The sequence below is a fragment of the Seriola lalandi genome, unplaced genomic scaffold (genome assembly GCF_002814215.2).
Source record: "Seriola lalandi dorsalis isolate HSWRI2012SDOR001 ecotype SW California unplaced genomic scaffold, Sedor1 jcf7180002054549, whole genome shotgun sequence".
Lineage (NCBI taxonomy): Eukaryota > Metazoa > Chordata > Actinopteri > Carangiformes > Carangidae > Seriola > Seriola lalandi.
Window position 1 is genome coordinate 590,360 of NW_019525102.1, and position 16,324 is coordinate 606,683.

At 35.9% G+C, this 16,324-nt stretch overlaps 1 protein-coding gene across 3 annotated transcripts; it reads left to right on the top strand.

Moving 5' to 3' along the window:
* The first annotated feature begins 6,664 nt into the window (after window positions 1-6,664).
* LOC111661727 (sterile alpha motif domain-containing protein 9-like) lies at window positions 6,665-12,450 on the top strand. 3 transcript variants are annotated; one of them, XM_023415383.2, is made up of 6 exons: window positions 6,665-6,731; window positions 8,801-11,581; window positions 11,728-11,805; window positions 11,882-11,928; window positions 12,032-12,088; window positions 12,363-12,450. In XM_023415383.2, the coding sequence occupies exons 2-5, from the start codon at window positions 8,818-8,820 to the stop codon at window positions 12,047-12,049; spliced, it is 2,907 nt and encodes a 968-aa protein (XP_023271151.1). In that variant the 5' UTR covers window positions 6,665-6,731; window positions 8,801-8,817; the 3' UTR covers window positions 12,050-12,088; window positions 12,363-12,450. The 3 variants fall into 3 exon arrangements, with proteins under 3 accessions (XP_023271151.1, XP_087032499.1, XP_087032498.1); XM_087176373.1 differs by having other exon boundaries at window positions 11,731-11,805; XM_087176372.1 differs by lacking the exon at window positions 6,665-6,731 and adding an exon at window positions 8,204-8,674.
* The last annotated feature ends 3,874 nt before the right edge of the window (window positions 12,451-16,324 follow it).

Consider the following 16,324-nt stretch of genomic DNA (forward strand, 5'->3'; position numbering starts at 1 on the left):
ACCAACCCCAGTGCCAATGACCAAGACTTTTGTTTCGATCACAGTTTCTGTGATCCGTCTTCTTTTTCTTTTGTATTGCTCGCCGTATATTGTAGTGTTGGACTGATTTGTATCCTATGCATTTATGTCTGTAGGAAAACTGCACTGTAACATACCCTCCCAAACCAATCACTTAAATCTTAAGAACTGAGCTCTTTAATGGTGACGAGTCAGGGTGTTTGACACGATCCTGATATTCTTGAGTTTGAGTTTGTATGACGGATGTGCTCGGTGAGGTGGCACTTGAGAAGAGGAATTCAAAGTATGTTGTTTCAGAGAAGGAAATAAATGCTTGTCGAGCAATGTTTATTGTTTCAAACTGGAGGGATTAAAAAAAGAAAACTCGTTAGACCAACTATACTGTATGACTCACATTTTACTCTTTTGCAAGCCAAGTCTTACATAACTAAAACATTCAATAGTCCTTTAATGCCTGAACATGTATGGCAAGGTTTGATAGTTTACAAACAGTGGACGTGTTTGTCTTTGCATAAAACATCCAGTTAATGTTGGCCAGATCAAGCTTTTTATGGTATTGTTAAAGGAATAGTCTACCCTTAAATACTTTAACACTGTCATACTTTGAATTAAGCCGAGCCTGTTTTGCATTTCCTCCACAGAGTGGTAGATGTTATTGTGAATGGCACACACTGTTTTCAATTGATCAACCATTTTGGTCTGGACTGAAATATTTTAACAACTGTTGGATTGATTGGCATGAAATTTGGTGCACACATTCATGGTCCCCTGAGGATAAGTTAGGGTTCAACTCGCTGCACCACTGTGTCTAAGTGCAGCCTTACAGAGTCATTAGCTGTCCAACTCTTGTTCCTGTTTATCTGTGAAGCCACATCTGAGTTTAGTCAAACTTTTGTTTTATTCTTCCACAAAATCAACCATTAAGTTTTTGTCCTCAGAGAGAGGGGGCTTATTTCAAATTCAGTCATATAAAAAATAATCCAACACTTCATCATAAAATATCTCCAGGTACATACATCAAATTGATGATACATGACAGTGTCGAAGTATTTCCTGGGTGGATTTTCCCTTCAGCGCCCAGACTATCCCTCGCTAGGCCGGACCCTAAGTGAAGCGGTAGCTGCCTTCCTGTAACCTTGAGCCTATTGAATGCGAACTGGGATCACAACGTCGATCACAGGGCTGAACTGAAAGCATCTTGTCAGGCAAAAGGGAGGCAGTTGTACTCACTGCTATGACCTGTGGGCAATGGTCTTTCCCAGTGTTAAAATGGATGTGATTACTGACCATAAATGTTGGATTGTCATTCACCAATTCCAGCTTTGGTAATTCTACAAACCAAAATAAAGATTTTTTTTTTTTCCTCCCAAGATTTCAGCATGTTTCCATTTTTGCACAAAATATCAGCAAGGGAGGATTTGGGCCATTGTATTTTATTTCTCTTTCTTTTTATTTTAAATGCTTTTTGAATAGCAACTTGTGAATTTAGATGTATGTGACCAAGTGACTTTTAATTTTTTATTTTTTTTTTTCTTCTTCTCTCAGAATTTCAGTAGGCAATGGACTCATGTTAGCAATTGTGTGGTAGTTTGTCAGTAGTTTGACAGTAGGATTGTCGATTCAATATCTGTAAACATCAACAACAAAAAAAAAAAGAAAGAAAAAAAAAGCCAACTGCAGGATGCTCTAAGACACTCCTGATCGGAGCTTAAGTGGAGATGTTTCATTCAGGTTATTCACTGGAGTGTTTAAAATTTCTGTCGGCATCAAATTATGGCTGTGCTGCAACCCCCTTATTTTATTTTATTTAATTTTATTTACATCGACTTCCTGCTTCATCCTCCTCTAAAGTCAACGCCCGTCAATGTCACCATGTGGCACAGCCCCACAACTTCGTCACCAAGCAGATTCTATGTTTTGGCATTGTTTAGTGTTTTCCTCTGTAGCCATCGGCACATAATATATCGACATATCAGTCAAAAATGATGTCAGAATTTGGATTTCCATGTACCAAGTACATATCAACTTAGTAAATGCTGCAAAGTATAGACCTACTAAAATATAGATGTATTTACGGTGAATACCTGATTATAACCAATATATGGGTATAGATGAAATGAAGAGGCAGATATTGTGTGAAGGTATTCAGCAAGTGATGCTAACAGTCAATTAAATTTCATTCAAACAAGAGTATCATTCTCCCCTTAAGGATAAAACTGTTTCTTTTTTGTTTTTCCATTTTATTAGGTTGTAAATATGTATTTTGAATATATATCACTGTGTTTGTTTTGAAATTGATTAATTTATTTAATGCCTATATATTGTTGTTTTTACATGCCCTGATTTTGTTTTACTAACAGGAAACAAATCAAGGGGATGAAAACATTGTGCTTATCTAATGTTAAGCAGGCCATGCATCAACACTTTTATAATTCATGTTATTCTCTTCATTTATGTTTTGCTGTTTCGGCTTTTGGTGATTATTTTACAACAACAACAAAAAAAAAAATGATATTCATTTCATTGTATTTACTGATATGTAACATATTATGTTTTACTGTGTTGTATTTGATCAGATGTGTCGTGGTCACTGCTTGTAAAATGATTTTTATTCAGAGAGTTTCCAAATCATGACAAAAGATAAACATGGTCACAGAATCATAATCTGCCATTTTGTTCATATAAGACATGATGTCACATGCACATTGCACCAAGAGCAGGAATTTTAAAGAGGATAGAGTCTTAAAATGTTTGGCTAGGTGCACGTAGAAAGTTCAGGAAATGTTCATCACTGATTTTTAGTCTTTTGAGAGCAATTGAAACAAATAGTTTTCATCTCAGTACTTTTATTTCCACATCTTTAGCTGTGTTTTCATGAAAAGTATGTTCTCAATCTACAAGAGATTGTAGACAACAAATTGGGTCTAAAAATCAGGCAACTGACAACCTTCATGTGAACAATAAGCAGTCTAGATTTGTATGGAGCCCCAAAGTGTTCTATATTAAATACTAATAAATAGTGACATGAATAAGTAGTTGTTATAATTGTTAATAATTGTGTATAATGATCAATTGAGCAATTAATGTATTGTGATAATGAACCTTTTATTTAGCATTACAAGGCCTGGCTACCTTCCAAGGTAGCTAACCAGCTAGTAAAGCTCTAGCCGACTAAAGTTAGTTAATACTCCTGAACAACTTAGCCTAGTTATGTAGCTGCAAAAAAAGAAGAGGTTAAAGAAAAGGTTACTGTGTTTATTTGCAGCAGCAGCTTCTACTTAGTTTAATCAGAATAACTTGAGCGTTGTTTTTGCCCTAGCTGACACGAGCTAACTAGCTAAATTTGGAAAAGCAGTTGCTGAGCTTGCTAGCATAAGAGAGGATAGGGAGCTGTGATTGGCTTATTTATTTTTACACTGTTTATCTATTTAATATTGAACACTCAATGCTCTGCTGTTTTATTAGCTATTTTTATTTTTGAAGTCTGAATGTTAAACGGGGTATGGATGAAGTGATAGTGAAGACGTTGATAGTATCAGTGCTGGGTAGAGTAGTGTGAAGAATCGTTTTGGGGTTGTAGCTGCTGTTGTAGAGCGAAATATGTAGGTTCATAGTTTGGGAAACATCTCTGGTATGTGTGGTATCAGCAGCTAGTTTAGGATCATTTTGAATGTGGCAGTTCTTGCACAAGAATGCTGTACAATGGTGAGATGTAATCAAAAGATAAAAAGTGTCAGTGGTAGGAATGCTGAATGTGTGGTGATCCTGTCAGGTGATGTTGTGCAGCTTTTATTTGCAATTTTTAACCATCACAGGAGGAGTCTTCTATAGAGTTTGGTGTTCCTAAATATTGTGAACAAGCTTTTTAACTACACCTACTTACATTTATCTGGAGCTGCACAGCAAAAAAAGAAAAAAAACAATTAAAAAAAGTATTTTTCTCTTTCATTTCATTTTGGCAGATAAAGTTTACATTTCATGCACACAAAAAGCTTCCACATTGTAGGTAAATTTGTAGGTAAAAGTGCCAACTTCATTTAGTTGCAAACTGCTGGGGTGTATTGACTTGAAATCATGACATGCTTGACTTTTAGCAATTTCTCATGATGTTTGTAGTGAACAATCTTTACTTCAGATGGTCACATTAATGTTTGTGGCTAGATCAGATGTTTTCTGAAGTGTGCGTGTTTTGCAGTAGTGGACAATAGAGGCTATTTTGAAGTGTTGTGTTTTCAACGCTAATTTGATCTTTCTAACTGGAGTGGTGTGATCCGTCACTGTGGTTGAAGGTTTAACGTGAAGCTGAAAGACATTCCCGTGGTGGCTTTGAGGTTGTATAGGCATCTAACAATTTGACTTAGCATGAAAGGAGGTTTTTGCACAGATGTCAGGACAGGACTTGAAAAGTCTAATTTTGTGTTATATTATACAGATTATCTCACTACCATTGAGGGTGGATGCATCTGTGATTTTGAAAGTAGCAGAGATTTTCCCAAGATGCATTTACCTGTTCATAAAAGGAAATTCTTCATTTTCAGATGTTAACTGGACTAAGCTGGAGGGACGTCATCAAATGTGAAGATATTCAACATTTTAATTCAAGTAACGTTGCTGAGTTTAATTCATAGGCGCTGATCGTGTGTCGCGGCCTTGAGAGTCAGTCAGTGGGATGTGTGCTCTCATATTCTGCCTTTTAATGTGCTTAGTTCTCAAAGGGTGTAGCAAGTGACAGGTGTGGTTGTTTCTCGCAGTCAGTCCAGACCCTCATGTTGGTCTTACTTACTGCTCTTAAACGATGTGACGCCCGTTGGATACAGTTGAGTTTGGTGTCAAGACAGTGAGGTGATCCGGTTCTGTCCCAGTGACAAAGAGACTGACTTGATTTTTGAGGCTGTGACACTGTGCTTAACAATGCAATGAGGAGTGTCATCCCATCCATCACTACATTTTCACATACACTTCACAACATAACCCTGTTGGATGCCATGGGCTCAATGCTGTTAGAAACTTTTGCTAAGGTTTCCCTCTCATGGGGCAAGAAGTACTTCAGGATTTATTTTGCAACGACTGCAACAAAATATGATATGAGGTATTATTAAAACAAATATAAAGATGTGGCTTTTTGTCATGATTTAAATGAGACTGAACTGAAATTATGCCATTTTGTCATTGTGCTAAAATGAATATAAATATTATATATTAAAATATATTTGCTAACCTATACTGTTTTGCCTGAATTTGCTTTCTTTCAAAGACGGATGAAAGACTACAAAATTCAAATATAACATAGTACATTTGAGTTTTTTTTTTATGACACTTTACTTATAGTCCATTATTGCATATATATGGAAGACGTTTTTTACCAACTGGACTTGACAATAAGTGCATTGAAGGAGGAGTATAACTATTTTACATAAACAACTAAAAGCATGTTTTGGTGTTATTGTACAAGTGTTTAAAGATGGGGTTTTTGTTGGTTCAATCAATTTTTCAGTTGACCAAAAATTAATTGGCAGCTATTTTGATGTTTAAGTCAAATATTCTTGAACAAAAAAAAAAAAAGCCAAATGTTTCATGGTTCCAGCATCTCCAAGTATTTGCTGCTTTTTGCATTGTAATTATTTTAATATTTATAACTATTTTAATAATTAGAATGACAAAACTATTAGAGTGAGGGACATTTCTCACTACTTGTTATAAAGCAAATATAATAAATATAAATAAAATAACCAGGAGATTCATCTTGAAAATAATCAGTGTAATATTAGTAGGACTCCCGTCCAGCACTGTTTAATTGCAAACTGACAGTTGCACAGCAGCCATAAAAGTCCAGTACGACTGTTGTCCCAATACCTCATTATCTATATATCTCGCTTGACTTGTGAACTATTTATGTAATCATCATCTATGCAAAGCCCTGTGACAGAGATTTGATAACATCCAATCCAACACGCCCCTCAGGGTTTCACAAAAGTTTAATGCAACTCTGTAGCAACATGAAAAACAGGTTTTGATGCGTAACCGATAGTGAATGAATGGATTGTTAGGTTTCCTTATGAAGATTAAATCGTTTGCATGATGACCTGTCAACAACATTTCATATATCAGATTAACTCACCCCACCTTTTACTGGAAATCCTTGTAAGCATTTCCAGTGAAACACAAGTATACTGCTACAACAAAATAATACAGCAATAACAAAACACATGTGATATCCCCAATTCATCCCCCATTTTCTATTATCTATAAGGTTTTACACTTCATTTTTCATTGCCAGGATCTGCCTGATTATGTAAATGAAATGTTTAAAAGTTTATAAAATGTTTTTAGAATAAGATTTAAAAGATAAACATTTCTTGCATGCTTTGATATTTTCATGGATTATCTCTTTATTTGTCTATCTTAGTTCTATATGCATTTGTATAAACATATGCACATGTGTATAACATATGCATGTGATATACATTACAAAACAAACACAATGTCCAATATGGCCTTGATTGACTCATATGAACAGTTTGATCATAACACACTAATTACTTTTCACAGTTTTACAGTTATGTGTCAGATTTCACCTACCTACCTTGGGTGTGGCATGTGGCTATATTAACTCCAACCCCCTTGCTAGGTTCAGTACATAGCTACCAGACATGAATACTGAACTGAGGACATGTTAACAAAACTTCAGAGATCTGTGCATCATATGAAAAAAGGTAAGAAATTATTTAAATTTCTGTATGGATCTGCAAACAACATATACAGCAGTTATTGTAAAACAATTCATGTTATTGCAATGAAGTTAAACTAGGACAGGGCAGTGACTCTAGAGTCTGACAATGAATAAATGAGTCAATCAAATAAATTAATAAGATTTGGAATTGAAAAAACAAAAACTTGCACCGAAAAAAGCTGTAAGCCAATGCCACTGAAAAAAAGTCCGGGCATTGAAAAAAGTTGAAGTGAAAATGGACTAAAAAACAATTCAAGCTTTCAATAAAGAAAAATTGTAACACATCTATTCACTTTTGAACAGATGTGTTACAATTTATTCACTTTACTTTTGTACATGTGCTATTTTGATATTTGGATATTTTTTTCAATTCTGATGTGCTGTGGAGAGATCGTCCCCCTTCCTGACCTGAACGCACCTCTGGCTGCCGGGCTATGACTGCACACTTATATCAGCAGCTTCCTTGAGTTCACCTGAAACTCTCAAACCACAGTCTGTTTTTCTCTACTAGTTTTTTACAAATGGTACTGGGCTGGCATATGTTAAGCCTATTTCATGTTATGTTCTCTCTCTTCAGTATTCTGTATCGCCCCTCGCTTCAAACCTTTCCACTCCGATACAGTGACAGAGAACTGAAACTGAAAACCATTGATGCTGAAACTGTCAGCATGTACAAACACTGTCACTGAAAAAAGACTGACGTGAAGAAAAAGATCTGAAGATTGACATTGAAAACAAATCATAATTCAAAAATGCCATGATGCCCATAAACATAATGATCTTCCGAACCAGGAGTACTCAGTAGTCATTATTACATGAGTACCATAGACTGTATGAGAACTTAATTAATAAATTAATGAAGTACTCTGTACTCATGGGTCAGAACACAACCATCTTTGAACTCAGCCTTCATTTTGCAACTACACACTGTAAAGTTTTGTGACTGTATCTTGAATGATTGTGATGCTGGAGTGGTGACAAAAACTGTCCACAGCTTTACCTTATGTCTGGAGTGGACGGGAATGATTGAAATTGGCATGCAGAGATCTGTGAGTTAATATGAGACGCATTTAAAATTATATTGCTGTGGTTCTCACTGAGAAGATATTTATGCTTTTTTCAGTTGTTGTTGGTGGTTACACAACTAATCCTAGTTCAAGGTTAAGTGTTACTGTAAGGGTTAGGGTTATGTCATAGTTCTCACTGGTAGTCCTTTTCCTAGCGGTCCCTTTCAGTATTATATTATTGCTATCACTGACTCATTAACACGAAAGAAACCTTTCATTGTCATAGCTGGGACAGTGAGGCTAATTCTAGGCTACCTATTACATTTTACATTTACTCATTCAGCAGATGCTTTTATCCAAAGTAACCTGCAGGTGAGCAACAACTCTGAAGCTTCAGTGCAGTAGGAGACCTTGGTGTAAAACCAAGTCCTTGATCTAATCAATAAATGCAAGGAGATCAAGTGAAGAAGTTCAAGTGCATAGTAGCTGCTAGGTGTTAAGGTGTTAGGACAGGAAGTGCTCTGGGAAGCGATGAGTCTTCAAAAGAGTCTTGTAGATAGGGACGCCCCTGCTCTGATGGCAGAGGTGTCCCTCTCTATCTTACTGTGTGTAGTTTAATTTGTGCATCATGTTTTATTAACTGCTTTGTTTTAAAGGAACTATTTCTAAGGTTTGCTATTGCTACATAGCCAGTGTTGGCATTAACAGCTGTTTACTTATCATTCTTGCCAAGAATTTCAGCCATTGTTACCGGAAAGTGATGAGACAGGCCAATCGTGCCGAAGGTAGCTTAAGTAGAAGAAAAGAAGTGATACAAATCGAAACGACCAAAGAGGATTGCTTTCCACCACTGAAGACAGTTCTTGGTGAAGAAAGTAATAATATTAGATGCTGAACTCACAACATTTTTTCTAGACTGGTAAGTAAACAACTGTTAATGTTGGCTATGTAGGAATAGCAAAACTTACAAATATCTCTTTTAAATCATAATCTACAAAGATACTAATCTTGATTTTATTTTATTTTTTAATTCATTAACTTACAGGAAACTGAAATACCAAGATGGCAAATGGACCAGCCTTATCCACTGCTAAGGGTGGGGAAATTTACCTAGGGAGTGAAATCGTTAATTCCTTCTCACTTTTGGATGTTCTTTATGCAAATCAGTTTGAAGGAGTGTCTTTGGATCCAAAACTTTCCGAGCAGACGGAGGAAAACTTTTACAGAGGGGCCCCACCTGATTGGTTGAACTTTCACATTAGTGAACAGGCAGAGTACCGTGGCATTGGAACTCCTTTTATTAAACGAGATGGATACGATACACTTGAACAACAAATTCGTCAAAGAAGAAAACGCCCTGGAATATCGACGGTTAAACTGTTCCACCAGTCAGGATGTGGGGGAACCACTCTGGCCATGCAGGTGTTGTGGGACTTGCAGAAAACATTCAGGTGTGCTGTTTTAACAGGCTCAACCTTAGACATCCCAAATGTTGCAAAGGAGGTGGTTCACCTTTTCACAGCAGGCAGTCGAGGCCACCAGAACACGGTGCTGCTGTTACTGAATGATGAGCATATTCTGGAAAAACTGCGAGATAGCATTATGAAGACGATTGCTGAACAGAAGGTAGATGTCGGTGTATGGCCTGTGGCAATTTTACTCAGCTGTGTGAGAAAAGATGAAGTAGTACAGAGTGACCATGTTGCCCTACAAAGAGCACTCTCTGACACAGAGAGACAAAAATTCAATGAGAAAAAGAAAGAGCTCAGCAGACGATACAGTGATAAATGCACACAGTTCTATGGCTTTAACATAATGCAAACAAATTTCTCTCCAGCCTACGTCCAACAAGTATGTACAGTATTCTCAGAAGTCAAAAAAAGAAACAGACCAAAGAAGACTCAGCTTGCTGCCTTCCTGTCCCTGCTGAATGCCTATGTACCAGGTTCATATCTCCTGGAGTCTCAGTGCCTGGACTTCTTCAAACATGATGACCATGGAGACCTTTCACTGGAGGAGAGAATGCAGCCCTTTAGTCATCTCATCGTCACCTTCCAACAAGACGAAACATCTGAAAGAAGAGTCCGCATGGCTCACTCAATGATAGCAAAGCAATGTACTGAACTGATGGCTGAGGCAGGTGTGAACAGAAGTGACACAGCAAGAAACCTTTTGACATGTTTGTGCAGAGACAAGGTTCCCCAATGTTTGCTTGACTTTGTCAATGACATGTTAACCAAAAGGGAAATGAAAAAAGAAAAGAACCCAAACAGTAGTACAGAGATTAAAGACGAGCAAGAAAGATTTTCTAGACTGATTCTAGATATTCAGAAAAAGGAGGACAATGTCCAGAGTGCATCAGTTTTAAAAGTGGCGTCAAAAAAAATGGATACAAATCCATTTTTTCCACAAGCACTTGCTCGTGTTTATTACATAGAACTAAAAGAGTACAACAAGGCAGAAATGTGGGCAAAAGAGGCAAAAAAACGAAATCCCCAAAGTTCATTTGTTGCTGATACACTGGGCCAACTCCATAAGAACCATCTGAACTATCTGAACCCTCTGAATAAAACGAGCAAAGAGCAAGGAAATGTGAAGAGCAAAAAGTTACATGCCAAACCAAGAGAGATCTTACAACTGGCCACAAAGGCCATTGAAGCTTTCAAACATGAAGAACAACTTGCTGAAAATGAACGCGAGTCAGACATGAAAGGGGATGGCGCGACTAAAGTCTCAAATATTTTTAACAGCAGAGGGCAGTTTGGTTACGTTCAGGTTTGCAACGTTCTGTTTGACCTTCTTGTTCATCAGAATGAAACCTGGAGAAAAGTTCTCACAAAGAACGTGTCCATGAGCTCTGTCCTGGAATCACTTGGAGACAACAAACTCGACAGGTTTAATGATCTGATAAACAGCCTCAGAGACGAGGTGGAAAGAAAATGTGATTTTTTTGATAAATACCTGACTTACTCAAAGCCTGACATGAAGAAATATGATGTACCATACATTTCTAAAGACACCTCAGACTGCTACACCAAATATGTCAGAGACTCCCCACCCAGACATGTGAAAGAAGAATGTGCTCCTTACATCCAGAAACTTAAACAAAGCCTGGCTGAGACCTCTGCTGGAATACTCTCCTACCTTGACAGAGAATACACTGAAGCAGAGCTTAAAGAAATAACTACATTGTGGGAAAAAATCTACTCAAGCAAAGATTCCTTAACAGCTCTGGTCAACTACATTCTTGCTCATATAATGTTAATAAATACAGGATTGGATTTTCCTCCTAAACACAGTTGTTTAACTGCATTTAGACATAAAATGCCCCTGAACCCAAAAGAAGCACCTGAGCTTTATATGTTAGCCCTCCTCTTATACTGGCCTACAGACAGTGAAGACAAATGTGTCTTCGACCTCACTGAATTGGTCCAGCACATGCATTGCTCTTATGAACACGCCTATAAGAAATACTTTCGTTCAAGGTACCTTCGCCCTCTGTTTTTCATTGGAAAAGGTCAAAGTCTGAAGAGAATTGTTCATAGAAAAGTCCTTGAGGGATGGGCAAATAAGGAAGCAATACAAGACAAGAGCAACTGGAGTGATGAGAAGATTTTTCAAGAACCGGTGATTCAAGAACATCTTCTCAGAGTTGAAGGGGTGGTACGAAACTACAGCCTGTATGCAACTGTTGGAGGCACACAGATTGAAGTGGATGCAAACCTGCAAAACAGCCTCTGGAAGCAACGTCAAGTTTCCTTTTACCTTGGATTCACCATCAGAGGACCTGTAGCCTTTAGCATCCAGACCAAAACTACAGAAAAGGGTAAGATAAAGGACATCATAAACTAACAGGATTTTTTTCTTTTTTTTTTTTTCTTGGCGTGTCAAGTTGCTGTTGAATTTTTTTTATGTTATTGTGCAACTGTGTACACCATTAATCAATTAACATTCCATTGTATTTTGTGGCAGTAGAAATGTCAGAGATGGATGTCTCAAAACCTGGAGAAGTAAAACCCAACCTGTCTGCCTGCCCAGATACCACTAAAGGTAAGTACAGTAAGAAAAAAATGTGTTGTCATTTGGGTGTACTAGTCCTTTCATCTTTACTGTTGTGCTTTAAAAGGGTCCTCTGGGATGTTGACGCCTTCTGGAAATGATGGCAGTGCAATGGTAAGCTTTTTGTTTTTGTGGTTTGTTGTTTTGTGGTTTATTCATTTTGAAAAATGGAAAATCCAACAATCACAGCTGCTGACTGAAAAAATATTGTCTTCAGAAACAGGACTCCACTTAGACCGGAAGTCAATGAAGTGGATGAGGATCATACCTATAGGTAAAGATTTTATCTTAGGTAATTCATTTCAATGCACATCACAATTGAACGGAGAAGCTAGATGTCTAACTTCAGCGTAATCACTGCACTGTTTTATATGACTAATGATGCTGTTTGCACCAAATAAAAAGAGACAAAGACATTTTGTCTTAGTCCAAATTTGCTCTTGTATGTTCCTTCATACAGTCATTTGTTTTCTCTTTCACAAAATTAGCTTACAGTCTAAGGCAGGTCATGCAGTTGTCATGCATTGCTTTTATGTTGATTGCTTCAGGTCAGCATTTTGTGGATCGCCATCGCACAGTTCTAATTAATGGAGTACATGATACAAGAGCCATCCTGGACAAGCTCATGGATGAGGGATTGATCTCAAATGAGACTTACGATGCTGTACGAGCTTTGACAACCCCACAAGACCAGATGAGGGAGATTCTCAGGTTTGTGAGCTCAGCCGGCACAAGAAGCAAAGATGCTTTCTATCAAATCATTAACGAAAAGTGTGACTTCATGACTTTAGGGAAATTAAGTTCCTAAAACTTCAGTTATTTGCATAGTATTCATTTTACTATTTTCTTTATGGATTTATGGAATATATGAAAATATTTTTAAAAATCTCTTAAGCAACATACAAAGAAATGTGTTCTCAGTGAAAAATAGTTAAATTTTTAGATGCATTTTGTATCTTTCATTGTATTTGTTTCATTGCTTATTTTCATGTAGATATTGAATGTTTTTTATTAAGCAACATGGGTTAAGCAAACCTACTGAAATTATAAAGGGCATACTTTGGTGCATTTTTAAAGACACAGATTCTGTTGTTTAAATGTTGTTGTAATTCTTTCAAGATTAGATTTATTCTCCTCATCTTTCCAGAACCTGGGCAAAGCTGCTAGGGGTTCAAAATGTGCCTAAGATGTTGTAAATGGTAGATTTATAATATGAAATAGGGAGATTGAAGGTTTGTTGATTTTTTTTTCTTTTATTTGCACAGCTAAATGGTTAGACAGGAATATGACGGATGATGGATTTATATGAGCAAACTGAGAGTTTAAATATAAAAGGTTTGGGGTGAATTATTTTAATTGTGTGTCATTGTTTTTTTTCTCTACATTTTCCTCTGTATGTATCATGTAGTTTTAGAGACAGAATTAGACAAAGAATGGCAAAAAATATGACTGTCTATGCTTTGAGTATTTTCAGTTTGTCATGAAAAAAACAATAAAAACATTTTCTGAGTAATGTCATGGAGTTCTTGTGTTTTTTTGTTTGTTTGTTTGTTTGTTTATTAGCCAACTGGTAATAGTTTAAAATACGTTTGATTTCTGCAACAATAAATCTATTAATAGGCTGTTTTTGTACCAGTTGTATTGCGCATTCAAATGCATTAAATGAGTAAGGTGAAATTTGTTCAATAGTATATAAATTCATATACTTCTGTAAACTCAATAATATTTGATATTTTTCTGTCATTTTATAAAACCCATTTTTGGTGTAAAAGATAATTGTAATCTTATTTTCAAATTTGAGACTGCTTTTATTGGGTATTTAGTGGAGTCAAAACAATTGACAGAAGAGTAGTTGTCAACTATTCTAAGAGTTGATAAATCTTTTCAGTCAATAATTAAGAAAAAATTACAAAGAATGCTACTTTCCTTTGTTATATATCAATGTAAACTGAATATATTTGGGTTTTGGTACTTCTAGACATTGGAACACGTCCCCTTGAACTCTGGGAGGTTGTGAGGTTATTCACTATTTTTTGACATTTCATATACTACGTGATTAATCGATTCATTGAAAGTAAGAATAAATAAAATTAGTGGCATGGAGTGACTTTTACAGATAGGCAAACAGAAGTTACGTTTTCATAGCAGTAACAGCAGCAAGTTTCTCTTAAATTCAGGCCCTGTCCTGTCTCATGATTTTGTGCTGCCTGACTTTCCTGTGCTTGTCTCTCCCCTGCATGTTGGTTCTCTATGTCTAAAAATCTAAAAATCGACTTTATTTTTTATTTTATATTTTAATACCGTACTATATGAAGACATTTTAATATACTGTGACATATTTTGATGTTTGTGGGCCTTACCATACTATGAGGTTTTTTGATGTTTTTGTGCCTTACTATAGTATGTGGTATTTTTCAACATTTTATGCCTTACTATACTAGGACATTTTTATGACATCTTATACCTTACTATACTAAGACAATTCATGCCTTACTATACTAGGAAGTTTTCATGATATCTTATACCTTACTATACTAAGACAATTCATGCCTTACTATACTAGGACATTTTCTGATGTTTGTAGGCCTTACTATTCTATGACATTTTTGTGACATTTTATGCCTTACTGTACTATGACATTTTTATTCCTTACTATACTATGATGTTTTTATGATACTTTATGCTATAATATACTATGTCGTTTAATGCCTTACCATAATATGACGATTTTATGACCTTTTATGCATTAATATACTATAATTTTTTTTTTAATTATTATGTATACTATGATGTTTTTTTGTCTTCCAATACTACAAGATCATGATGTGGCAGCATCATGATACAATGGTTAAGACTGGTACCTCACTCTGAGAAGGATGTGGATTCGAAACCAGGTCAGGGACTTTTTACGCCATGCTTTTTATGCCATGCTATACCATGAGGTTTTTTTTTTATTTTTATGCCATACTATACCATGGCCTTTTTGGTATTTTTATGACTTATTATACTATGTCGTTTTATGACTTACCATACTTGATACTGATGTTTTTATGACCTGTTATGCCTAAATATACTATGATGTCTTTTGACGTTTTAAACCATACTAAACCGTTTTTTAACATTTTTATGCCATACCATATTATGTTTTTGGCATTTCTAAGACTTATTATAATATGTCCTTGTGTGTCTTACCATACTATGGTATTTTTATGAAATTTTATGCCTTAATATACTATGACGTTTTTATGACCTTTTATGACCTTTTATTCCTTCATTTACTTTGATGTTTTTTGACGTTTTATGCCATATACTACGATGGTTTTTGGCATTTTTCTGCCTTATTTTACTCTGTCATTGTATGCCTTACCATACTATGACTTTTTGTGACCTTTTACGCCTTAATATAATATGATTTTTTTTTATATTATATGCCATACTATACCATGACATTTTATGGTATTTTTATGCCTGACTATACTATTTTGTATTATTCCTTACCATACTATGACGTTTTTATGAACTTTTACACCTTAATATACTGTACATTTTGAATGTGGCAGTTCTTGCACAAGAATGCTGTACAATGGTGAGATGTAATCAAAAGATAAAAAGTGTCAGTGGTAGGAATGCTGAATGTGGTGATCCTGTCAGATGATGTTGTGCAGCTTTTATTTGCAATTTTTAACCATTACAGGAGGAGTCTTCTATAGAGTTTGGTGTTCCTAAATATTGTGAACAAGCTTTTTAAACTACACCTACTTACATTTATCTGGAGCTGCATAGAAAAAAAAAAAAAAACAATAAAAAAAAAAAAAGGATTTTTCTCTTTCCTTTCATCTTGGCAGATAAAGTTTACATTTCATGCACAAAAAGCTTCCACATTGTAGGTAAATTTGTAGGTAAAAGTGCCAACTTCATTTAGTTGCAAACTGCTGGGGTGTATTGACTTGAAATCATGACATGCTTGACTTTTAGCAATTTCTCATGATGTTTGTAGTGAACAATCTTTACTTCAGATGGTCACATTAATGTTTGTGGCTTGATCAGATGTTTTCTGAAGTGTGCGTGTTTTGCAGTAGTGGACAATAGAGGCTATTTTGAAGTGTTGTGTTTTCAACGCTAATTTGATCTTTCTAACTGGAGTGGTGTGATCTGTCACTGTGGTTGAAGGTTTAACATTCCCGTGGTGGCTTTGAGGTTGTATAGGCATCTAACAATTTGACTTAGCATGAAAGGAGGTTTTTGCACAGGTGTCAGTACAGGGCTTGAAAAGTCTAATTTTGTGTTATATTATACAGATTATCTCACTACCATTGAGGGTGGATGCATCTGTGATTTTGAAAGTAGCAGAGATTTCCCCAAGATGCATTTACCTGTTCATAAAATGAAATTCTTCATTTTCAGATGTTAACTGGACTAAGCTGGAGGGACGTCATCAAATGTGAAGATATTCAACATTTTAATTCAAGTAACGTTGCTGAGTTTAATTCATAGGCGCTGATCGTGTGTC

Coding starts and splice junctions, on each gene's coding strand:
- LOC111661727 (XM_023415383.2), top strand. CDS start 8,818: ATGGCAAATGGACCAGCCTTATCCACTGCTAAGGGTGGGGAAATTTAC. Junction 11,582..11,727: donor GACCAAAACTACAGAAAAGG/GTAAGATAAAGG, acceptor ATTTTGTGGCAG/TAGAAATGTCAGAGATGGAT. Junction 11,806..11,881: donor CTGCCCAGATACCACTAAAG/GTAAGTACAGTA, acceptor GTGCTTTAAAAG/GGTCCTCTGGGATGTTGACG.